Genomic DNA, 26,725 nt, shown 5'->3' with positions numbered 1-26,725 from the left:
ATTTTTTTTGAAAAGAATTGAACGCAAAACTAATGGTAAAAATAGTTTTTGATACTCACAGTTGTAGTCAACCCATCCAATTGTTTGATTCACGAGATCATAAAAGACTAGCTTGTTCGATAACGCTAGATCTGCAGGACAACACAAATAATGGAGAGCCTCAGTAACAAAAACAGTTGTAATTTATAATTTTCTTTTCTCATATCGACAAATTAGTTCTGCATCAGGTTCACTAGGATCTGGTAAACCAAAATGATAATTGCAACAATACTTGCGGCGATCATCAGAGTAGAAAGTTCAGCATAAAACCAGAACCATGAGCCACAAAGGACTATCTAAATTGATTCGTTTCTGCCGATAAGCTCCAAGTGCATCATAGGAACTACAAAAATAGATGCTGCTTTCTTTTTAACTTTTTATTTTTAAGATTCCATGAAACTGAAAGAAACTGGCATTGTCAAATAATGTTTGGAAAATGAGAAAATGGATAGAGTGACTCTTAGGCCACATATCGAAGTCCACTACTGTTGATAAAAAATAACAAACTTATAGTTAGATTCTAGAAGAAGATGGTCTGTCTGATGACAAGATAAAACAACCATGTTCTTGATCCACTATGTATATGATTATCATATGTGCCTGTGTGGTTCATCAATTGCATTGTCCAACAACGTTATTACATACTGTGATCTTTACTTATGTTAACTATACCGGGGCATGTACCACATGCGGGTGAAATCAGAGAGAGGCTCCATTGGCTGGCCTTTGCAGGTGAAATCAGAGCCGTCCTTCAACAGCCAGATTCAGACATGAGTGACCCATCAGTACTTTTTCTGGTTCTATGGCCTACTCAAGTTTTAGAACTGCCTTGTTTTTGGGCTGATGTCCGAGCATGAGGCGCCATAGTAGATATATGGAGTGGATTTCATAGAGCCAAATGTTGCAGATTGTCTAGTAGAGGAGAAGCTTTGTGATACCTATTTATAACACAGGAGATGCATAGAGTTGCATGAATATCAAGGGATTAAACTTTCGAGACACTATGAAGCCCTGGGTTAGAGTGGAGAAGTGGAGAGACAGACAAAAGACAAGGGTATCAGAGAATCAATTTCATGAAGAGGTAATTAAAAATAATAATAATAAAAATAAAAATAAAAAGTAAAAAATTACTTGAGGTTTATCATCCCAGCACATTTCCCACTATGGCACATTTATACAACATCCAAACTTTCCATGAAATGCACCGTGTTTTTAGATCACTGAGCATGAAAATCAGGCTGGTAAAGGTCAATAAGAGCAGATGACCAAATGGACTGTCTAAATAATTTTTCCATCCCTTTGTTTTGTAAATCATGAACCACCATAAGAGTGAAATGGCCTGAATTTTGTGCCAATCGATCTGAAGCATGCACCATGTCCTTGAAAGCTTGGATCTCACATAATGTGCTATTTTGTCACATATAATAGTGCGTAGATGAGCATGACAATGAACACGTGGACTTGGCAGACCTCTTTTTTAGTTGAGAAGTATAGTGAGAAGAGGAGGAATTGCACATGGTTTTTATGATATGGAGAAAGCCCACGACAGAGTAAAAATGAACGTCATGTGGTGGGTTATTACTAGTAAAGGTATTGCAGCCGCAGGAAGATTTATAATGATTAGTAAAGACACATGACTGTGTTGTTAAGAGTGAGAACAGAGTGTGTTAGAAAGATATGTTTCTTGTAGCGGTAAGGCTCCACAGGGTCTACATCTAACCCTTACCTTTTCACATTCATTATAGAAGAATTAATAGCTAGTATCAAGGATGAAGTCCCTTATACATGTTGTTTTACCGATGACATGCAGTTGATCAATGGGACTAAGAGGTGACAAACGCTGAAATTAAGGTTTGGCATAAGACTTTAGAATATAGAGATTTAAAGATAAGAGTATTAGAATGCCACTTTAGTATGACCAGCGTTCGAGGTATCAGTATCGCATTAAGTATCACACCCTTGGAATACAGATATGTATCGGTTATCGCACGGGATATATCATTTGTATCGGCTAATTTATCGCACTTTTTGGGAAACATTGGGAAATTGGTTGAATTTTTCAATGAAGCTTAAGGGATTGTTAAAAAAGACCTTAATACACACTTTTACATCATAACATCTTAAAAAAGAAGTGCACATAATAGTTTTCCTTTGTATAAGGTCCTAAGCTATGCGCTGTCTGATTGAACTAATACAACTATATTCAAATTGAATGGATAACATCTAGAGTATATGTGACAATCATTTCATTAAACACTCCTAAATACCTTGAAATTAGTCTCAATTGACAGTTGTTTGAAGGGAAATTTTAAAAAATAACAATAATATTTTATTAATTTTTAATTTAAAAATGATTTTTATTTTTCAAAAATTGACATGGGCTTAACAAATCAGTATATCAGTCCTCATAGATGCTTGATTTCATGTTTGGAGTGCAACATTGCATGCAATTTGGGAGAAATTGGGGAAACTTTGAATTTTCTCCAAATTTTCCCAAATTAGACCACCCACACTCAAATTTCGAAATTAGAGTGTAATGTGATGATCATTTCATCAAATACTCCTAAATACTTCGAAATTAGTCTCAATTGACAGATGGTTGACGAAAAATTTTGAAAAAAAAAAACATGGAGAACATGAAGAACCAATGGATATCAAAATCAAAGCTCAAACTCCATGATTTATCATGGAAAACATGAAGAACCAATGGATTTGTAACCATTTGGCACTGATTTAAAATAATTTCAACAAAAAAATGGACCAGAAATTGAAAATGCTCACTAGATTGAACGTGTGGGATATATCAGCACTACCTGTGCGTTTCGTATCGCACAAATGGGATACAAGATATATCGTGGGATATATTGGTCGATATCGTCAATATTTAAAACATTGAGTATGACTGGTCAAAGATCTGAGGCCTTCATTTGAATTTACAGCTTGGAGATTTCCTCAAAGTAATCAACAAAAAAGAGATTCCTCAAAGTGATCTTTCTAGTTATATTGGCACCATCATTTAAAACAATGGAGAGATCAAGGAGCATTCAATAGAATTAGAACCAGGTGGATGAATTGGAAATAAGCCTCTCAAGTGTTGTGTGGCCGTTGCCAATAAAACCCTTAAAAGAAAAATTTTATAACAGGGGTTAGACCAGCTTTTTATTGAAGAGGGGGAATTACTTGAGTTTCTCACCAAGAAGTACCCCAAAACGACCATTTTCATTATCTTGCGTCCATATTTCTTGAGAGCTGCTCATAAAATTGGAACTGGTTGGATGAAGTGGACATATGCCGATTGAGTTTTATGTGAATGCCACATTATAACCAAACTAAAGGGGAAATTTTATAGGATGGCTATAAGACAGCCATACTTTATGGAACAGAATGTTGGACAGTCAAGGAATAACATGTTTGTAGGATGAGAATGGCAGAATTAAGGACGTTGAGATGGACGAGTGGCATGATGACGAAGGAAAGAATTAGAAATGAATCATCTAGGTGAACATAGGAATAGCACCATTAGGTAAGAAGATGAAGGAAAATAGACTTAGATGGTTTGGCCATGTGCAATGGAAACCAAGAAATGCTCCATTTAAAATGAGCGAGTTGGTTCAAGTTGAACGCTATAAAAAGGCAAGGGGAAGGCCAAAAAGATATAGGTGAGAAAAAGATTTGATGACATGTGGTTTAAGGAGATGGATCTTGATTGAGTGGAATGGTGGAACAGGATAGAACTGACCCATATAGTTGGGATGATGAATGAATAGACCAGCTATACCAAATGGGGCAGATTGTTGGGGAATTATAAACACTGCAAAGAAGAGGGTTTTGAGATGGATGTGTGGGAAGATTAGGAAGGATAGAATTAAGAATGAGGGAGGCCCTTCAAAACAACGTGGATCTAATCCCAGCTGGATAAAAAATGACAGAGAGCCAATTGAGACGGTTCAGCCATGTGCTGATATAATCAGAGACATCCCTGGTAAGCGAGGGAGAATTAAGAATGAGGGAGGGCCTTCAAAACAACGTGGATCTAATCCCAGCTGGATAAAAAATGACAGAGAGCCGATTGAGATGGTTCAGCCATGTGCTGATATAATCAGAGACATCCCTGGTAAGCGAGGGAGCTTTGATTAAGGTTATAGGGCCTGAAAGGTAGATTCAAGGAACACCTAAAGGAAGTTCATGAGAAGGGATGTTGTTAAAGCTGATTATTATTATTATTATTATTATTATTATTATTATATATTTTTTTTTTTTTGGGGGGGGGGGGGGGGTGGAGATCCATTAGTTCCTAATGTGTACAGATCCATTAGTTCCTAATGTGTATTTTATATTCTCAGCGTTGTAAATTGTATCAAGTGGGGGGTATTTTTGGTATCTTGGTTTTATGACTTAAGTGAACAAAAGCAAGAGGATGGGGACATCCAACCCTAACCTCTCTTTTTCCTTGCCTCTACGTCTCTTTTATCACAAAATTATATGGTACCAGAGAGCGGTAACCAATCAAACTCATATCTTGTTCTACTCTCTCACCTCTTAAAACTCTTCCTTTTTCTTTTCCTTTTCTCCTTTTCATTCTCTCTTGGGCTGAGTGTCTATCAAGGAACCTAGTGTTTCTTTTCTTGGCATTTCAGCCTCTTGTATGACCCATGTGTGAAGAGTGTGGTGATGCATAGGTGATTGCTACACATTCCAGTGTGTGATTGAACTGATCGTGGACGTGTTGAGATGATTTGCACTTCACACGTCAAGCTTATATCATGTTGAAATGTGCAGCTGGAGTAATCATCGCCTCGAAAGCAGTGTTTCTCAAATTTTCATGTCTTCTTATCGTATCTGGCTCTAATGGAGATGAAGCATGAAGAGCATAGACCTAGTTAAGTGAATCCATTTTATGGGGAGGGGGGTACAAGTTTTCTTGGCGGCCAAAGGAATGCTAAAATATTTGACTAGGGAGAAACCGGATGAAAGTGATAGTAAGTATGATGAATGGACTCAGGAGAATGCTCAAATTATGACATGGTTGCGTAATAGTGTGGAAACAGCCATGACTAAGAATTGGACCATTCCAATATATCAAAAGAAGTTTAGGATAGATGTATTTGTAAGAGAAAAACATCTTTCATACCTATCAGTTGTTCGAAGAAATCTTCACATTCCAACAAACGGATAAATCCATAGGTGAATATTTTTCAAAACTCAAAGAAATGTGGGAAGAGTTTAATGTTTATCAGCCACTTACTAGCAATGTAGAGAAGCAACAAGAACAACGTGAAGAGTTTTGTGTGACCAAGTTCCTGTCTAGTTTGAAACTAGAATATAAGCCAGTGTGTGGAATCCATAGGTGAATATTTTTCAAAACTCAAAGAAATGTGGGAAGAGTTGAATGTTTATCAGCCAATTATTAACGATGTGGAGAAGCAACAAGAACAACATGAAGAGTTTTGTGTGACCAAGTTCTTGCTTGGTTTGAAACCAGAATATAAGCCAGTGCGTGCACAAATCTTCGGTTTTAAAGATGTTCAGTCAACAAATGAAGTCCATGCCCATCTTCACTCCTTTGGTTCTAATGTCAAGTCTAGTGGAATCAATGACAGATCTGCATTGATGTTGTCTATTGGACGAGGAGAAGGTCGAGGTGGACAAGGTGATTGGGGTGGTAAAGGTGGTCCTAATGATTCTAGCTGAGGACATGAGAAATTTCGTAGGCCTCAGAACTATACTCATTATGGGCTAATTAATCACACAGTGGAGAGATGCCAAGATATCGATGGAAAATCAGCCAAGCTAATTACGCCTCTTATTCTAAAGACAACAATGGATCTCATCTGACTGGTACCGTGACTACATCTCAGACATCCACTACCTCCGGATATTTGTTCACACTCGCTAAGGATGAGTAACCAAATTATTTGAAGACTCAGCCTACCTCCGGTACCTTTTCTTCTTCTAAGGCTAATTTTTTAAACTCAGGTATAACTTGTTTAGCTTCTCAATCTCCTGCTCCATGAGTCATTGATTTCGAAGCATCTAATCATATATGAAGGGTGTGTCTTGTGTCTTTTTCTCTGTTACTTTGGCAGATGGGATCCTATCCAAAGTATCTAGAGAGGGCACCATTCATGCTAGTCCCTCACTTTCATTGTCTTCTATTCATTATGTCCATAAACTCCCCTTTATTCTTATGAAAATTAGTAAACTCGCTAAATCTCTTAATTGTTCTATAAACTTTTATCCTTGACATTATGTTTTCCAAGATCTAAAGATGAAGAAGAGGATTGGTGGAGGTCATGAATGCAGTGGGCTTTACCATCTTGATCATGAGCCAGTTGGAGCAATAACGTAGACGAGTATCTCTCCTTACCAGTGGCACTATCATCTTGGTCACCCGACTTCAAATATCCCCACGAGATATTCCGTCATTGTCCAGTGTGTCATAGTTAAAATGTGAAGTGTGAGTTGAGTAAACATCATAAGGTCTCCTCCACAAGTGGAAAGGCATAGTGAAGTTCCATTTGCTTTAGTGCATTAAGACATTTGAGATCCTACTCGAGTCTATAGCACATCAGAGTATAAGTATTTTGTTACCTTTGTTGATGATTTTTCTCCAATGACTTGGTTTTATTTAATGAAAGATCACTATAAGTTATTTTCAAATTTTAAGTTGTTTCATATGGAGTTGTAGAACCAATTCAATTCCATTTTGTGTGCTTCAGTCCAACAATGCAAAAGAGTATGTATCAAATTCTTTTAAGTCATACTTATCTAAACATGGCATTTCACATTGAACATTGAGTGCTCACACTCAGCAGCAAAACAACATTGCTGAAAGGAAAATTTATCACTTGTTAGAAGTACTCGTACGATGTTAATTCATATGAATGTTCCAAAGGCCTTTTTGAGTGATGTCATTCTGACTGTATGCTACCTAATTTAATTGGATGCCTTTCACCATTCCAGCAAGTCAATAACCTCACTCTGTTTTGTTTCCTGATATTCTAGTATTTTCTCTTTCCATTGAAGTTTTTAGGTGCATGTGCTTGGTCCGTAAATTGGAGCCAAGTTTTGATATATGAGATCCCCAGCAATAAAATGTGTATTCCTTGGGTATTCTAGAACGCAGACAGGCTATAGGTGCTACAGTAGTAGTCTTTGTAAACAAATTGTGTGTGCTAATGTTACCTTCTCTGAATCTACACAGTTCTTAGTTAAAGCTCTTGAAATAGAAGTTCCTCAGTCCTCTTCTATAGTGCCAATTCCTCTACCTGTAGAAGTCCATCTTATCCAGTGACTTTCTTCCACAAGTCTCTTCCAACGAATGAACCTACTCTCAAGATTTACTCAGAACGGAAGAAGAGAGATAGTGATGTTATCCATCCATGACTTGCCATCCACCACATCTTTCTTCCAAGCCCTTCCAATCCTGCACCTTAGGATTTTTCTGATCTTGCTATTGCACAGAGGAAAGGTAGATGTTCTTGTACCAAACATCATATTTCCATATTTGAATCTTTTCACTGTTTGTCTCCCATATTTCACAAATGTGCATCATCTCTTTCCTCCCATTCTTTTTTTTCTTTTCTTTTTCTTTTTTTTTTCTTTTCTTTTTGTGTTTCTTCCCATTCTATTTCTTAGTCGTATCAGGAACCATTGTTTCATGGAGGGTGGAAGCAGGCTATGGAAGAAGAGATGGTTGCTCTTCATTGTACTCATACTTAGGAGCTGACCCATCTTCCTGCTGGCAAGCGTGCTTTTGGATGCAAGTGGGTGCATACCATTAAATTTCAGTTTGATGGAACAGTCAAAAAGATTGAAAGCTCAATTAGTTGCAAAGGGATACATTTAAACTCTCGGAGTTTATTACACTGAGACCTTCTCTCCAATTGCTAAGCTTAATTTCATCTGTGCTATTCTCTCAATTGCAGTTAACCATAGCAGGTCTTATTCCAACTCAACGTTAAAATTGCCTTTCTCCATAAAGATCTCACATAAGAAATCTACATGGAGCCACCACCTAGATTTGTTGTTCAGGGGGAGTAAGATAAAATATGTAAGCTTCATAAGGCTATCCAAGGGTCGAAGGAATTGCCACAAGTGTGGTTTGACAAGTTTTGTAAGGTTGTGTTGGAGTAAGATAAAATGTGTAAGCTTCACAAGACTATCTATGGGTTGAAGGAATTGCCACAAGTGCGGTTTGACAAGTTTTGTAAGGTTGTGTTGGCCCATGTCTTGCAGAGGAGTCAAGCTAATCACTCGATCCTCACATGGCAGAGTGCAACTAGGTTGATTGTGTTGGCTGTGTATGTGATGATATTGTAGTCAAGTAGTGATAGTGAAGGAACTGAAGAACTCAAACAATACCTCCAACGTCATTTTTTGACAAAAGATTTGGATTATCTTCAATATTTTCCTAGGGATAGAGGTTGTTAAATCAAAGAAAGGGGTTGATCTGTGTCAATGAAAATATACCCAAGATTTACTTATAGAAACCACTGTCCATGGTGCTAAGCATACCGATACACTAAAGGATTTTAATCATAAACTGGAGAGTGATCAAGAAGACATAGTTGAAGACCCAAGAAGGTATAAAAGATTGGTTGGAAAACTTATTTACTTGACTATTACCAGACTAGGCATATTGCATGCTATTAGTGTGGTTAGTCAATTTATGACTTCTCATAGAAATCTACATTTTGATGCAGCTGTCGAGATTTTGGGGGTGTCTTAAGGGGAACTCCATGTCAAGGAATCTCATATAAGCGATGTAATCATCTCTAGGTTGCTGGGTATTCTGATGTTGGTTGGGTAGGTTCTCCATCTGGTAAGTAGTCTACAACCAGATATTGTACATTTGTGGGTGGAAATTTGATCGTGCTGAAGAGTAAGCAAGATCGGTATAAAAGCATAATATAAGCCCATAGCACATACCACATGTGAGCTTGTATAGGTAAATAAGTTGTTACGAGAGATGGGTTTTACTAAACTTTGCCGATGCAATTGTTTTGTGATAATTAAGCAGCAATTTATATTGCAAACCCAATAGTTCATGAGAAAACCAAACATACTAAAATCGACTATCACTTTATTTGTGAGAAAGTTAACAATTGTGAAATTTCTACACCGTATATTAAGTCTCAAGATCAACTTGCTGATGTGTTCACTAAAGCTATTGGTCGCAATCAATCTGAGCGCATCTCTTCCAAGGTAGGCATCAATGATATCTACAATCCAGCCTAAGGGGAAGTGTTAAAGTTGGTTAATATGACCCGTATGATCATATGGCCCAGCTAATCCTCCTTTTTTCTCCTTTATGTCCTCTCCTTGTGCATATTTTATATTCTCAGGGGATATTTTGGTTTTAGGACTTAAGTGAATAAAAGCAAGAGGGTGGAGACATCCAACCCTAACCTCTCTCTTTTACCACAAAATTACAGATGTCAAGCCTTTTTCACTTACTAATGATAGGGTATTTTTATAGGAACTTCTAGTGGAATAAGATTTGTAAAGCTGGCCAGAAATATTTGAAACAAAGCTAAGATGATCATAATGACGACAATGATTGGCAAGAAAGCGGGGAGATTGGCCTTTAAGGATTAAATGATGTTATCTGGAGTTTGGGACAACCGCACTACCTCAGAATGCTAGGAAATCATGGTTGACGATTACTATCCACAAATCAATTGGTAAATTCCTTGCCATAGTTGAGAGTTAGTTCTCAAGCAACATGACTTACATGTGCCAATCACATGGCAACTGGAGAACTATTTTGAATGGCTTCTCTTGACCAATCTTAATTGCTAGGTTAGTTGTGCATTACACAAAACGTTGTGACTATGGATCTACACATTGGACAAGAATAACTAACCATCAATTTGGTTCAACGTCAACCAGTGTTCAAAATATGGGTATCGTGTTACCTATCACGTCCTTGGGATACAAATATGTATCAATTATTGAACAGGATATATCGTTTGTATCAGGTAATTTATCGCACTTTATGGGAAACATGGGGAAACATTGGGAAAATGGTTGAATTTTTCAATGAAACTTCAGGAATTATTAAAAAAAGACCTTAATACACACCTTTAAATCAAAACATATCAAAAAATAAGTGCACATAATAGGTTTCCATTGTATAGGGCCCTAAGCTATGCATTGTCTGACTAAACTAATGCAACTATATTCAAATCGAATGCATAACATTTAGAGTACATGTGATGATCATTTCTTCAAACACTCCTAAATACTTCAAAATTAGTCTCAATTGACAACTGGTTGAAGGAAAATTTCAAATATATATATAATTTTTAATTTAAAATTATTTTAATTTTCCAAAAATTAACAAGGACTTAACAATCAGTAGATCAGCCCTCATGCATGCTTGATTTCATGTTTGGAGTGCAACATTGCAAGCAATTTGGGAGAAATTGGGGAAATTTCAAAATTTCCCCAAATTGGACAACCTACACTCAAATTTTGAAATTAGAGTGTATGTGATGACATTTCATCAAATATTCCTAAATATTTCGAAAGTAGTCTTAATTGACAGTTGGTTGAAGAAATTTTCGAAAAAAAAAAATGGAGAACATGAAGAACCAATGGATATCGAAATCAAAGCTCCACTCCATAATTTTTCATGCAAAACATGAAGAACCAATGGATTTACAACCATTTGACACTAATTTAACATAATTTCAACAAAAAGAGAGAGAGAGAGAGAGAGCATAAATTGAAAATGCTCTCCATATCGAACATGTGGGATATATCGGCACTATCTATGCGTTTCATATCGCACAAGTGGGATACAAGATATATCATGGGATATATCGGCCGATATCATCGATATTTAAAACATTGACGTCAACGAGTGAAATAGAATTAGCATTTGGAATCTATATAGGGTCAAATAACACATTTTGTTTATGTTCCTCATTCTCAAATTTGATTATAATAACTCTTTTGATAATGATTTTCCATAGAGCACTTTGCTACTTGTGTGATGCAAAATTTGAAGGGAAGACATCTATCCCAAGAAAGAGGATAGAGTAGATTTCTCAAAAATTTTAAATTCCAAAACGAATCAATTTTCTTTCTCTAAAGTTTTGATAAAACAGGGAAGTCAGGCTTCTGTTCCCATCTCTAAGATTTTTTAGAGAATTACTGTTCTTAATATGGATATTTGACCATCTCAACATGGCAGTGTAATGCCCCGAGAATAGCATTAAACAATAACTAAATATTCTAGTGAAAATAAAATCTCAATACACTCTCCAAAAATGAGATGGCGCCAAATTAGTAGTTGCTTTAGATATTGTTTTGGCGCATACCTCCTAAAAGAATCATATCTTTTGCATCCTTAGATTGTATCCCACTATTTTGCCAACCAAGACACCAAGCATCCTCCTGCATAAGATGACACAAGCAAGGGAATCAAAGTTAAAAAGAAAATAGTTATTCTGAAGAAAATCAAGAAGGAAAGATATCAAAAGTAAAACCCAACTGATGTTAATAATGGTCAAAGAATTAAGCATCCTTCCGGAAGTAGGAGAAATATATATACAAGAATAAAGATATATGACATGGTTACACATCTTCCCTCACAATATAACAGTGGAAGTGTTCAGGTCCAAATGCTATTGCAAGGGAAACAAGGAAAAAGACAGTTCTCTGATGTGTAACCCGTGTCAAATTATGTTTTAGACATTGTATCTTTTTACACCTTCTGAATGGCCCCTAAAACCATATTAATAATCTCAAAGTACTTATTCACTAAATTCATTCTTTATGTAATACTTTAATGGGAACATTAAAAGTAGTTCCTAACTTATAAAACATAAATTGTGTCCAGCTCTAACTTCCACATTTAAATATTTTTAAAAAATAATAATAATCTAATAATAACTAAATTTTCTAAAGGCTTAGTATTCCTTGTTGCTTGTCCTTGTCGCCATCTACAAGATTTTTTTAAGAGATGGCGACCATCTTGGCTTCTTTCGACAGGATGGTGACCTGGGGGATCACTCTGTCACTTTTCCATAAATGCTCTGCTACTTAAAGCTTTAAATGCATCGCTGTTTTAACACTAATGAGATCTTGTGAATCTTTCTGACAACACCTACCCAGTACAATTGTTGGTGCCTGTCAATCCAACATACAAACAACACCAAATGACAGTTTGGATGTTATAATTTCACACCTCCTCAGGTGCTTTTGCATCCAGAGGGAAGTTGCATGAGCAAATATGACAATTTGCAAGCCTCTAGTTAGTCCTCTTGATCTTCAAGCAAAGTTTCTTTTTTATTATCCCTACCTCTTGTATCCTGTCCACGCACCGAGTTTAGTTGGCCCACTCCAATATCTCATGCTTAAATGCCTAATTAGTATGCACGATTTTAATTTGATTTAAGTTATACATCAACCAACTTATAGACTCCACGTTACCATTAAATGCATCTCTGCTACAACAAAGGCAAAGTGACTTACAAATTATGATTGGTTGTCTAGGTTCATCATTTACTCTTCGTGTCTTTTCTGATGTTGTTTGGACCAATTATCCCTATCACAAATGTTGCATCGCTATATACAATCCTTTCTTCTACAACAATCAATCACTTGGGAGTTTAAAGAAACAAACCCACAGTGTGCTACAGTGCCAAAGCTAGGCAGCATATGTTACAATTGATATCACTTAGAGTAACTACATCCTTCATGTTAGTTAGATTGAGAAGGAGAAGGGAGAGAAAATGAGAAAAGGCAAGAGAAGCCTACAAGGCAGTGATGCTCCCAGACTCTCCTCTTATTTTCATTAGGGCTTTCATGATATATGTGGAAGTACAAAAATACCCACATGCTTAAGTTATTACCAAAGCCCATATGCTTAAACTCTATGCTAACACATCACCTTACAAACTAAAAAGGAGAATAATAAAATGAAACAATAACAGCCATAAAATCCCTGTGAAGTGGGCCGCACATGTGATCATTACCATCCATCATGGTCTATCAACACTCACCCACAAGCTAGAGCATAGATATCATGAATACCCAGCTTGACCAAGAGCTAATCCAAATGAGTGCGACTAAGAGCCTTAGTGAACACATTTACCAATTGATCTTGAGACTTGACAAGTAATATGTAAATTTCCTTACTAGCAACATTCTTCTAATGAAGTAACAATAAACTTCAATGTGCTTGGTTCTCTCATGATAACCCGGATTATTGGTAATATGAGAAGTAGCTTGATTATCACAACACAACGTCATAGGAACATCAACCATAAACCCCAACTCAACTCATCGACGTCTTCGGCCAAACAAGTCTAGCATGTGCCATTACCCTGTACTCTTATCCCCTTGTTGAAGGGCAAAGACGTTTTGAAGCAAACCATACTTACGATCTTAATTCTTTTTACCTAGATACATCTCTTTCAAATTTTCCCAAACTTATTTTGTCGTTTTAAAATGATAATGTTTGCACTAATATGCAGTTCCATGCTATTCCATAACAGAGCTCTAATCTGAGCATCTTCTACTACCCAATCTTCATAATTTTTTGAGCTTTCATTGAGCTTAAGAGATGTCAGATACTCTAATTTTCTTCTTCCTGTGGGAAATACTTCTAAGGATGTACTCATTGTAAATAATTTGCACCATTAACTTAGGTCAATGTAATTTAAAGATTCATTGAGTCAGATGCAGGCAGAAGATTACTCTTGGCATCATTATTAACATCTATGTATTTAGGGAAAAGAAGAGATCAAACAACAAGTAAGAACTTGAACTCAATGATGACCACCACATTCATACGATCGATTGATAAGGAAATACGGAGAACCCTTCACTTTCTTTCACGATCTCTACACCCGCACTTGATCTTCAAATTTGACCATAGATGCACATTGGCCCACTCTAAACCATCAAAATGATTGTATGCAAAAGTGGGCCTCAAACACACAAGACACAACTACACAACCACCATATGGTGGTTGAAGAACTAATGAAGGAGAGTTGCGTGGATCAGCCCCCAAATAAGTTAGGGTTTCAACTTGTAGAGAAGAAAAAGGAAGAAAAGAGAGAAAGTAAAAGCAAGGGGGAAGGAACGTGATATCAGATCTTTTAGCGTTCTGGTACCATGTTCCTTGAGTTAGAGAACAAGAAAGGGAGAGTATATGGGAAGAAGTAAGAGAGAGAAAAAATGCCTAGAAGGTAGTGACACACCTAGCCTCTCATCTTATTACCATTAGGGCTTCATAATATATGTGAAAATACAAAAATTGCCCCCATGCTTAACTTATTACATAAACCAAAACCCATGTGCTTAAACTCTATGCTAACACATCACCTTAAGAACTAAAAAGGAGTATAATAAAATGAAATAATAGAAACCATAATCTACATGTGAAGTGGGCTGCACATGTGATCATCACCATCTATCATGGTTCGTCAACAGTTCGTAATCTCCGTATCCACCTCAAGGAGTTGATATTTCCCTACTGTGACAAAATTAGTCCCACAAACTACATTGCCAACTAGGTCATAATTGAATCCCTCATGCCTCATGCTCCATCTACTCTTCAAATAACCAGCAACTTAACAAAATATTGACAAAAGTACATCTTTGCTGCTTACGGGCGAGTTCGGATTTATCAAACTCAAGGGGGATGATCATCATCACACTTGTCCCAAATATCTGAGTGCACTTCAAGATTCAAAATAGGACTTCTCAATTTCTCATTATTTGGGGAGTGTGAAGAGATAATAACTTTTTCTAACTTGTACTACACAATAGGTGAGTGAACTATACCCATAACGGTTCAGATGGGGATTACACCTGCAAGGCATGTGAAGGCACACATGAAACACTGGGCAACATATGAGTGAACTACACTCACAACCGATAATGGTGGACTAACAAGAAATGGAAAATGCTCAGAAAGGCAAACAATGGGCAGAGACGGGCATGAGAAATGGGGTTTGATTTAAAGGTGCACAGTAACAGGTCTGGTTAGATGGAACAGACAAAAGAGAATAAAATTGGTAGAGCCAACATATGGTCACAGCGAAGGTAGTGGGTGTGCACACAACTGCACATCTCCTGAAATCAGATGGACAGAAATCCAATGGATGGCATGTACCTCAGTGCACCTTCAGAGAACCGAAAGAAATTAAAAGGGGGAATTTCCTAATCTACCCTAACAGTTATTATATAAGCTAATGAAATTTAGTCTCAACATGTATGCCAAATTCCTTTCACCCCACCCCGTCAGTAAAGCATGTGCATTGTCATGTAAGACTGAAATTCCCTCTCCCCACATACATCCTTCATACCCACCCCTCTCACTAAAGTTAGCTAGTGTGCATGTGTCCTAGAATACAAATCATTCTTGGAAAGCATTGCTTTTTGTTTGCCTAAATACAACCACCTCTCCAACAGCTTCAACATTTGGTGCAATTCCATGCATCTCCTTTGTTCTTAGAATAAAGTACATAGACATTCATCATCATCATTATCTACCAACTAACAGGGGTTGGCCACACGATTCTGACATTCCAATCTACCAAGGACCATATCCTCAGTTAAACCATAGGTCAAGAGCAGTGTTTTAAATAGCGGTAGCGTTATGCGTAGCGCTCAGCCCTCTATAGCGTGTAGCGTAAATACATAGCGTGTAGCGTAAATACGTAGCGTGAAGCGTAAGCTACGCGATACTTCTATTTTTTAATTTAAAAATATGACAAATATAATAAATAGTGGAAAAAAAAAAGGAAAAATTATAAAAATGCATAAAAGATGATTCATTTTATCAATTATAAGCATGTTCAAAAAAGTTATTAGTTATCATTTATCAAAAGCCAATCCACATATATAAGCCAAATCAAATAATTATCACATCAACAACTTCCTAAGCAAACCACTTTAATTAATAATGTCTAATTGAAACCACAAGTCACAATTATGAAAAGAAATAAAAATCCCGTAGGTTAAAAATAACAAGTATAATACAAGTGTCACATTCCTCAACATTAGAAAAAAGAAAATGTGAAAAAATAATAAAATAGTAAAAAAAATACATTGTAGCTTACGCTACGGACGCTACGCACTACGTACCTGTAGCGTATGCTACGACCCCTGTAGTGTACGCTACAGGGGATTTACGCTATTTGGGATGCTACATAGCGCTACGGCCACGCTACGCTACGTAGCGTATGCTACCGCTACGCTGCTATTTGAAACATTGGTCAAGAGTAATAGAATTACGAAGGAAAATTTACTTTGCATGCCACAATTTTCAAGACAGCATTTTATATCATAATGGCTTCAATGTGTATGTAAGAGAATAGAAGAGAAGGGGGTAAAGGGAAAGAAGATAGATAAGTTAGGAGAAACAAGATACCAAATCTAAAATTCTTTAAAAATAGTATGATTCTCTGAACAACTAAACATGGTACTAGTTATTGGTTAGCCAAGCATAAATCTTTTCTAGAGATGGAGAACCACACAAGTAGACTAACTCCTCCAAGAAGAAAATTATAGAATGGTAATAATCTAGATCTAAAGTCTATAAAGCATGCAATCAACAAGAATGTATAATACAAGAATGCATGGCACTTTTATCTAATCACCAAGCATGTTGTTTTATCATATAAGGCATAGATGATTAATTGAATAAGATTCTATAGATTCAGTTCACTTACTCGGATTTGGAATAGATACTCGTGAGCATAAATCGTCAATGTAAGAGAATCCTCAAAATGTAAAGTGACTGGTGGAAATCCATCATCTACACTGAAAATAATAGAAGGAAATGACAGTAATAGTAAGATTAATGGATTACTACACTATTAAACACGAACAAGTTACACGAAAGTTACTCCAATGTAGTTGTGAAGCTAGTGTGAAAGAAATAATTTGGCAAAAGTGAAAGCACTTGAGAAAAGGGGAAATCACAGCAAAGTCCCAAAATAATGGGTTATTTTAAGTCACTTGTCAATTATCACAGACCGGGCAATCCCAAGCAGTGTTCGAAATATCGGTATCACGTAACGTATCACACCCTAGGGATATGGATACGTGTCGGTTATCGCATGGGATATATTGGTTGTATCACGTAATGTACCACTATTGTTGGAAACATGGGGAAACATTGGGAAATTGGTCAAATTTTTCAATGAAACTTCAGTGATTGTTAAAAAAGACATGAATACAAAACATGAAAACATGAAAAATCATGGATATGTAACAATTTGAAACTGATTTAACATGATTTAAAGAAGGAAAAAAAAAAGGATTGGAAATAAAAAAATGCTCACCAAATCAAACATGTGGGATATATCCCACTACTTGTGCATTTCGTATTGCACAGGTGGGATACAAGATATATTGTGGGATATATCGGCCAATATTGTCAAAACTTAAAACACTAATCCCAAGAAGCCATCCTAGGGAAACAGCCATTTTTTACTCTTCTTCAGTTCTTCTACACTAGAGGCTATGTGCATGGTGTGTGGAGTTGTGTAGAGAACTCTAGAGAATGGTGGAAGCATGTGGAGTAGTGTGGAGATCTTTGGACGTTTCAAGAATTCTCTAGTAGGATCATGTAGAGAATGTTATGTAGAGTCATCTAGAAGGTTTTTTAAAGTGTTCTTGGCCAATTGTTTAATGTCAGATGGCTTCACCCCAATCATCAATGTAAGGAGTTTAGAAGGTTCTTAGGTCTATGTCAGGAAGGCTCATTGTTTGTGACCAGTGTTCACAATATCGATACTATCGGCCGATATTATTGTACCGCTGGCCAGCGATACAAAACCCCTCAAAAGGCCCTCAAAAATACCCCAAAAAAAAAATAAAAAATGATGGAATCCTTTATATCGTGTGATGTGTCGCAACATATCATGTGATACCACCAATATTGACGATATATCACAATTTATCGTGATTTTTAACTTGATTTTATACACAATGTCGACGGATATTGATGATATCTTCCTGTAGCCACACCTACCAAGGGATCTTCCTCTCTACCATTCCACAAATTCAAAAAATATATATAATATATATATAGGAAAAAATCTCTCTTACCTAAAATCTGCCTAAGGGAGTGGCCTTCAACTGGATTTGGTGGCCCAATTGTCGACAGCGCTGGAGAATGTGAGAAAAGACGAGGTTTTTGGGATTTGGGTAGGGATTCTAAAAAATAGATGAAATTAAGGCGAATTTTTTGGGATTTTTAACGGATTCGAACTATCAGGAGCTTGCGAGCTACGCCTTTAACAGAGAAGAAGACAAGGGTTTCATCTTTCGATTCGAGTCTCTCCCCTTAATTTAAGGGGGTGGATTCAGTGCGACTCCGGTTGCACTTAAGATGGTGCGGCCCTTACCATGGGCCCCACCTTGATGTATAAATTTTATATCCATTCTATCCATACATTTGGAGAGACTAATTTAGGTCATGAGACAAAGAATGAGGCATATCCAAAGCTCAAGTGGACCCCATCACCGAAAATAGTGGAGATTGAATGCCTACCATTAAAAACTTCGTGAGGGCCACGAAAGTTTTCAATCATGCTAATATTTTTGTTTTCCCTTCGTCCATATCTTCTTGAACTTATGAACAAGTTGGATCTCAAATAAACATCATGGTGGACCCTAAGAAGGTTTCAAGTTTCAACATTGGGCAGTCCCCGTTGTTTTTTAGGGTGGGGTCCACTTGAGCTTTGGATCAGCCTAATTCTTTGGCTCATGCCCTAAAATGATCTCTCCAAATGGCTAGACAGCGTGATACAATCATGGTGGGGCCCACAGTCAAGGTCCCACCCACATTGATGGTTCCGTGTGTAGCGCAGATTGAGGAGCACCCCAACTCCAGGTGTGGTTTGGTGGATCCCCATATCCACTCGATGGATCCCTAATTGTGGGGCCCACTGTAATGTATGTGCCTTACATCCACACCGTCCATCCATTTTGAAAGCTCAATCTAGGGCATGTTCCCAAAAATGAAGAAGATCCAAATCTTAGGTGGACCATCACACAGTTAACAGTAGTGATTGAATCCCCATCATTAAAACTTCATGGGGTCCACCGGAATGTTTATTTGCCATCCAACCTATTGGTAAGTTCACAAAGACCTGGATGAAGAGAACACAAATACCAGCTTAATCAAAAGCTTTTGTGGCCCATGAAAAGTTTTTAATGGTTGATTACCATTGTTCCCTATATTATGGTCCACCTGAAATTTGGATCTGCTTTAGTTTTGGGACAATGCCCTAAAATAAGTTTTCAAAACAAATGGACGGCGTGGATATAAGTAAAAAACAAAAAATCATAGTGGGCCTCACGGTCAGGGATCCCACCCACCTCAGTGGATCCGGGATCCACCAAAGTTGCGCCCCCCAACTCCGTAGGAAGCGGATTGTGTATTGAATAACTCATACTGAGTAAACTCTGTGGGGCCCACTATGATTTATGTACTTTATCCACTCCATCCATCCATTTTATCAAATAATTTTAAGGCTTGAGCCCAAAAAAGAAGCATATCCAAAGATCTAGTGGACCAATGGACCACACCACAGGAAACAATGTGAATTGAATGTCTACCGTTGAAAAATTCTTAAGGGCCACAAGTTTTTAATCAAGCTGATATTGTTTTTTTCCCTTCATCCAGGTATGTGTGACCTTATGAACAGGTTGGATCTTAAATAAACATCATGGTGGGCCCTAGAAAGGTTTAAACGGTGGGCGTCACTATCCCCATTATTTTCTATAGTGGGGTGCACTTGAGCTTTGGATCGGCATCATTCTTTGACTAATGCCCTAAAATGATCTCTCCAAATTGATGGAGAGTGTGGATACAACACATACATCATGGTGGGGCCCACAATTAGGGTCCCACCAACATTGTTGTTCCGTGTCTCGTGTGGATTGGGTACTACCCCCACCAAGATAGACACGGATTGCCTACTAACACTACCAGTGGCGAAGTGGCTATTGGACGATGCTCCATGAGCCCCCCTATGATGTATGTGTTATATCCATACCATTTATCTATTTTTCCATATTATTTTAGGGCATGATCCCAAAAATGAGGCAAATCCAAATCTCAAGATTCTCAAGTGGACCACACAACCAGAAAACAGTTGTGACCACCATTAAAAACTTCGTAGGGCCCAGTGTAATGTTTATTTCCATCCAACTTGTTGATTAGGTCACAAAGACCTGGATGAAGTGAAAAGACAAATGTCAGCTTCATCCAAAGACCCGTCATCCAACAGTTGTGGCCCCAAGAAGTTTTTAATGGTGGGCGTTCAATTACTAATGTTTCCTGTGGTGTGGTCCACATGAGATTTAAATCTACCTCATTTTTTGGATTATGGTCTAAAATTATTTGGAAAAATGGATGGACGGATTGGATAAAAAACATATATTATGGTGGGGCCCACATAGCACCATCCAGTAGCTACTGGCTACTGACAGCGTCACTAGGAAATCCACATCTCGCCGTGACCTAGCTAAAGACGGTGTGGGGCCCGTGATGGGCCCAACATGATGCTTGTGAGAAATCTACTCCGTCCATCCATTTTTCCATAGCATATTGGGGCATGAGCCCAAAAATCAGGCAGATCAAAAGCTCAAGTGGGTCACACTTCATGAAACAGTGAGGATTAAAGGTTCATCATGCCCGTTGTTTCTTGTGGTGTGGTCCACCTGAGAATTGGATTTGCTTTAGTTTTGGGCCCATGCCCTAAAATGAGTTGGCAAGAAGGATGGACATCGGAGATATACACGCATACATCAAGGTGGGGCCCACATAATAATAATTGTGTCCAATGGTCTTATTTTAACAATTAAGTGTCCACTAATCAGAGGTTAATTGTGTTTTTCAATTTCTGCTCTCTTTTTTTCGCTTTTGAATGAATTAATTGTATTTTCATACATGTCTTGATACATTTATAAATATTATGCATTCAATTTGAATATAGTTGCATTAGTTCAGTCAGACAGTGCATAGCTTAGAACCCTATATAAAGGAAACCTATTATGTGTACTTCTTTTTTGAGATGTTATGATTTAAAAGTGTGTATTAAAGTTTTTTTTTAAACAATCCCTGAAGTTTCATTGAAAAATTCTACCATTTTCCCAATGTTTCCCAAAAAGTGTGATAAATTACACGATACAAACAATACATCCCGTGTGATAACTAATACGTATTTGTATCCCAAGGGTGTGATACATAGCACGATACCGATATTTCGAACATTGTTCCTAAGCCTTCTCTGAGAGCAAGCATCTCCGCTTTAGAAAAGGAACCAGTTGTAGACGGACCCAAGAGGGACAACAAAAGGGAATAATAAGACTACTGATGCAAATTTTGAAGTAAACTAAAAAAAAAACAGAAAAGAGACATCCAAACATTGACATAAAATTATGTTCGAACTATCTTCTACTTGAAACCTAGAAAGAGCCAATTTACTTGGTAAAAGTAGCATACCTTCCACTAAAATGAAAACATGTAAACTCCTGGACTGTTTGTAAACTCAAACTTCGTTGGCTAGCTAGAATCTGTGCAAAACATTGAAGTATGTTAGCATGCACTTAGAGAGAGAGAGAGAGAGAGAGAGAGAAAAAAAAAAAGGATCACCAAATAAATGGACTTCAAAGAAGTACCATACCGCATCCACTAATGGCGTATAAACTGCATCTGGAAGATAAGCCAAGGTTGTACCACTATCAATTATTGTCCCTTTTCTGTCTCCGCTCTCAAATACATCAGTAGGAAGGTTTAATACAGTATTACCAACTTCAATTGCTTTCAAGTTCACATTGTAATGTGGCCTACAACATTGAAAAATATATCAAGACAGCAAACATCATGAACCAAGATTTAACTTTTGGAAAACAGAAAGACTCGTCCTATGGTCTAACTGAAGGTATGGCCCTTGATAGAGTGGCATGGTGGAACAGGATTCATGTAGCCAATCCTGATCGGCTGAGACAAGGCTTAGATGATGATGATGATTACAATGATGACATCAAGACAGTGAACATCATGAACTAAGATTTACCTCTATTGGAAAACAGAAAGAAAAACTATAACCTTCAATAAAAACTGGGACGTGTGTGAATACATAAAAGAAAAGGGAAAAGAACATGAAAGATATTAGATATAACAACATAATTCTCTACAGCTTATAGTTGCACAAAGCATGAAGCGAAGCAGCAACAAATTCGGGTGCAGGAGCAGGGAAGCGTCTATCTCAAAATGTTAACAAGTATAAATGGCTATGGAGCAGGAGCATGTGTGCAAGTCAGAAGCGAAATTCGAAGTGGGAGTGGCACCAAGTTGGAAGGATCCTACAACTAAGAAATTACAGCTTTGTCAGGATTAGCAGATAATAGACAATAAAGCACTTCAAATTGCATGCCAATGCATCAAAAAAAAATAATAATAATAAATAACGGGTCCACTAAATTGACATGTTCCACTGTTTACCTGGACATAACTTAGGAAAAGTATGCATATACAAACACCTTTTTGTCAAACCAATGGAGAATATTCCTTGAGTTATGAAGACAAAAACCATAAGTGATGGTAGAAGTGCATCATGGAAATAAAAAAAATAAAGAGAATAAAACAAACAACATTTATCCATCAATATATCAATCAATCTAAATGTATCAATTAAAGCTATATTCCATGAAACAATATGTATGTTCAGAAGGAGAGTTCTGAATTCAACGTTATGAATTCGACTTCTTGAAAAGATTTAAGTCAAACAACACCAGACTTTTGGAATCATTCAGCATTCCCTATGTATGATCAGACTATCATATACTTCACAAATTTCATTAAGATTTGCATCTCATGGCCATATGATCATACACCCCACCTAAGTGACTGTAATCTGGGCTGTACATCTCTGCAGTCCATCTTCTCTCTTTCCTTCATCATTGTAGCTCTCGCTTAGTATATTTGGTAGCCCTAGGGTGCATATATTAAATTGTAATAAGCAAGAGACAATTCATGTATTTTTAGTATCTACCACTCTTAAGTGAATAAAAGCAATGAGGAGGGAATATCCAACCCCAATCTCTCTCATTCTTTTTCCATTCTCTTTCACTCAACTATCTCTCTTCCTCTTTCTCTTGACACTTATCTCAAATTACATGGTATCAGAGCAAGGTTCATCAAGCTAAAGCTTTCCCTTCTTTCCTCTCCTCATAGAACCCTTCCCTCCTCATTCCCTTTGTTTATCCTTTTTTTCTTTTTAATCTCTTCTACAGAGAGATTCTTAAGGAATCTAGGGTCATTATTACCTCTTTTGTGCATTGGGCTCATTGATCCTGCATGTCAGGTTGTGAGTGATGCATGTGGTCATCGGGCTAAAGCTTTCCCTTCTTTCCTCTCCTCATAGAACCCTTCCCTCATTCCCTTTGTTTATCCTTTTTTTTCTTTTTAATCTCTTCTACAGAGAGATTCTTAAGGAATCTAGGGTCATTATTACCTCTTTTGTGCATCGCGCTCATTGATCCCGCATGTCAGGTTGTGAGTGATGCATGTGGTCATCCTTGTTGTCTTAAGACGTGTGTGTTCTACAATGATGTGTTGGTCTGATTGGTGCAACTGGTGCGGTGTGTAGTTTTTGTTGCCTCTAGTGATTGAACCTTTCAGGTTTCCAAACATTTCAGCCCTATTTCCGTTTGTTGCTTGAATTTGCTCCTATTGATGTATCATGGAGACCAAAAAATTAAGATCAGGTCAGGTTTTTTTTTTTTTAAGTCTGACTTTCTAGGGGTTCAAATAACATCTATAAAGTCGAATAGGACAATTTATCACCAATGGTAAAAATATATGAAAGTCTTATTGACAACCGAGGGGAAGTTAAAATATTGGACCTTCACGAAGCCTGATGAGAATGAGAGCAAATATGATAGAGTCATGAAATGGTTGCGGAATAGTATAGAATCATTCATTAGTGTGAATTTCATGTTTCATGGTACTACTAAGGAAGTGTAGGATACAATATAAGAGATGTCTTCGTCAAATAAAAACATCTCTCTTACATATCAATTGTTTAAAGATTCCAACAAAGAGATAAGTCCCATGGTGAATGCTTTTCAAAGCTCAAAGGCATGTGGGAGTAGTTGAATCATATCAGCCCTTACAACTGTTCTAAAACGAGAATGTCAGCAACATGAAGAGTTTAGGGTGGTTAAAATCCTATCAGGATGGAAGCCTAAATATGAGCCTTGTTCGTGCTCAATCCCAGATGGAAAGGATGTTCCATCGCTTAATAAGGTGTTTGCTCATCTTCAACATGTATCCTCTTGGCTCCACTATCAGTTCTAAACTTCTAATAGAGTCAATAATAGAACATCTCTAGTGTCATGTGGTGGACAACAGGGTGCAGGTCGTGGTGGCTCATGTAATCAAGGAGGTAACCTAGGTAATCATAATGATTCAATAAGTTATGGTAGATGTAGTAGTGGCCCTTGAAAATGTACTCATTCTGGGCTCACAAATCACGTTATTGAGTGGCGTTAGTTATGCATGGCAAGCAAACTTGGGAAAATCAAGTCTCTCACTTTGAAGAAAGAAATGGGTCTCGTTCTATTGGTACCACTTCCACACCTCAACAGTTTCAAAGTACATCCAGAAATGCTGTTACCCTCACCAAGGATGAGTACTTCAAGTTACTAAGGAATCAACATATCTCTGGCGCTCCATCGTCCTCCACCGCCACATTTGTGACATCAAATAAAACTTGTTTAGCTTCTCATTCTTCTGCTCTACAGGTCATTGATTCTAGGGCATCTAATCATATGATAGGTGTGTCCACGATTGTCTCAGATGATACTTCATTATCAAATTCATTCATCACTTTGGCAAACAGTACCCAATCCAAAGTATGATGCGGGAGGGTACTGTTTGCCCTAATACTTCACTCTCCTCGTACTATGTTCTTTATGTGCCAAAGTTTTCTTTTAATCTTATGTCAATTAGTAAACTTACAAAATCCCTTAATTGTTCCATGACCTTTTATTCTTCACATTGTGTCTTTCAGGACCCCGCATGAGGGAGATAAGTGAAGGTCATGAATATATGGTGGACTTTATTATCTTAAAAATGAATCCGTTGGAGCAACAACACAGACCAATACTTCTCCTTATAGTGGCATTGTCATCTATGTCATCCATTACTGATGATCCTCAAGAGTGTTATTCCTTCATCAGCCTCCATACCAGTCTTAGAGTGTGAAGTATGTGAGTTAAGTGAAGTCAATGTCACCAAGTTTCCACCTCAAGTATTATTCATTCCATTTAAATCGACTCCATTCTACTCAAATAAGGATAACTTGCCTGATGCAAGATCTACAATTGCCACTCGTTATCCCAATTACTATCCCTATAGAAATTGATAGTATACAGTCTATTCCTTCTCCAAGTAAGTCTATATTTTCTGGTGAGCGCAGGTACTAATCACAGAATAAAGGAGATAATGAACTCCATCATGAAGTGGCAACTACTTATTGAGCCCTTTGATCTAGTTTCTCTCAGTATTTCTCCTGGTTTTTTTAACTTTTCAATTGCCCTCAAAAAAGGAGGACAAACTTTTACAGTACGTTCAAGGTGTACCAAAACGATTACATTTCAATCATAACGGCCAATACGTACCGCTAACGGCCAATGCCATTACGCGATGCGGGATCAAAACGGCGTGATCGAAAAAACAAGCCCATTACAGTCCGTTATAGGCCATTAAGCACAAAAACGGTAGAAGAAAAAAAATTAAAAGAAATACATACCTCTTCTTCCTCCTCTTTTGTTGTTGTTGCTCTAGCATTATGGCGTCAATCTACTCATCTTCTTTTTCTTCTTCTTCTAATGTGTTGCTCTCTCTCTCTCTCTCTCTCTCTCTCTCTCTCTCTCTCTCTCTCTCTCTCTCTCTTAATTTTTTTTACTCGAACGGTGCATGACGATAAATGCACTTAAAGCATTCGCAGCTGCTTCCCTGACCGTGGGGCCCACCTTGATGCATATGTTGTATATCCATGCCGTCCATCTGTTTTGCCAGCTCATTTTAGGGCATGGTCCAAAAAATGAGGCAAATCCAAATCTCAGGTGGACCACACCACAAGAAAACTATGGTGATTGAATGCCCACCATTAAAAACTTCTTATGGCCCACTATAATGTATATTTGCCATCTAACCTATTGATAAGGTCACAAAGACCTAGAGGAAGGGAAAACACAAATAGTTGATCCAAAACTTTTTTGGTCCCAAGAAGTTTTTATTGGTGGGAATTCAATCCACACTGTGTGGTCCACCTGAGATTTGGATGTAACTCATTTTTTAGACCATGCCTTAAAATGAGTTGGCAAAACGGATGGACAACATGCAACATGGATATACAACACATACATCGAGGTGGGCCCCACATTCAAGGCCTCAACCACTACTGGTCCACCTAAGATTTGGATCTGCCTCATTTTTTTGGACCATGCCCTCAAAAGAGTTGGCAAAACAGATCGATAGCATGGGTATACAATATACATCAAGGTGGGCCTCAACCACTAGTGGTCTACCTGAGATTTGGATCCACCTCATTTTTTGGACCATGCCCTAAAAAATCAGTTGGCAAAACGAATGGACGACGTGGACATACAACACATACGTTTAGGTGGGCC

General features: G+C 37.5%; 1 protein-coding gene across 3 annotated transcripts in view; it reads right to left on the bottom strand.

Moving 5' to 3' along the window:
* LOC131239747 (aspartic proteinase 36-like) overlaps window positions 1-26,725 on the bottom strand; it is a 60,039-nt gene that overhangs the window by 7,479 nt on the left and 25,835 nt on the right. For 2 of the 3 annotated variants that reach the window (XM_058237597.1, XM_058237599.1), the window contains 5 exons: window positions 21,709-21,871; window positions 21,528-21,598; window positions 16,738-16,828; window positions 11,370-11,445; window positions 60-131 (listed from right to left, as the gene is read on the bottom strand). In XM_058237597.1, coding sequence (XP_058093580.1) covers window positions 60-131; window positions 11,370-11,445; window positions 16,738-16,828; window positions 21,528-21,598; window positions 21,709-21,871 — 473 coding nt within the window. Of the gene's footprint in view, window positions 1-59; window positions 132-633; window positions 978-11,369; window positions 11,446-16,737; window positions 16,829-21,527; window positions 21,599-21,708; window positions 21,872-26,725 lie in introns of those variants that run through there. The other variant, XM_058237598.1, reaches the window with a different exon arrangement.

This window comes from Magnolia sinica, chromosome 3, assembly GCF_029962835.1.
Source record: "Magnolia sinica isolate HGM2019 chromosome 3, MsV1, whole genome shotgun sequence".
Taxonomy (NCBI): Eukaryota; Viridiplantae; Streptophyta; class Magnoliopsida; order Magnoliales; family Magnoliaceae; genus Magnolia; species Magnolia sinica.
This window is presented reverse-complemented; position numbering and strand designations above follow the sequence as displayed.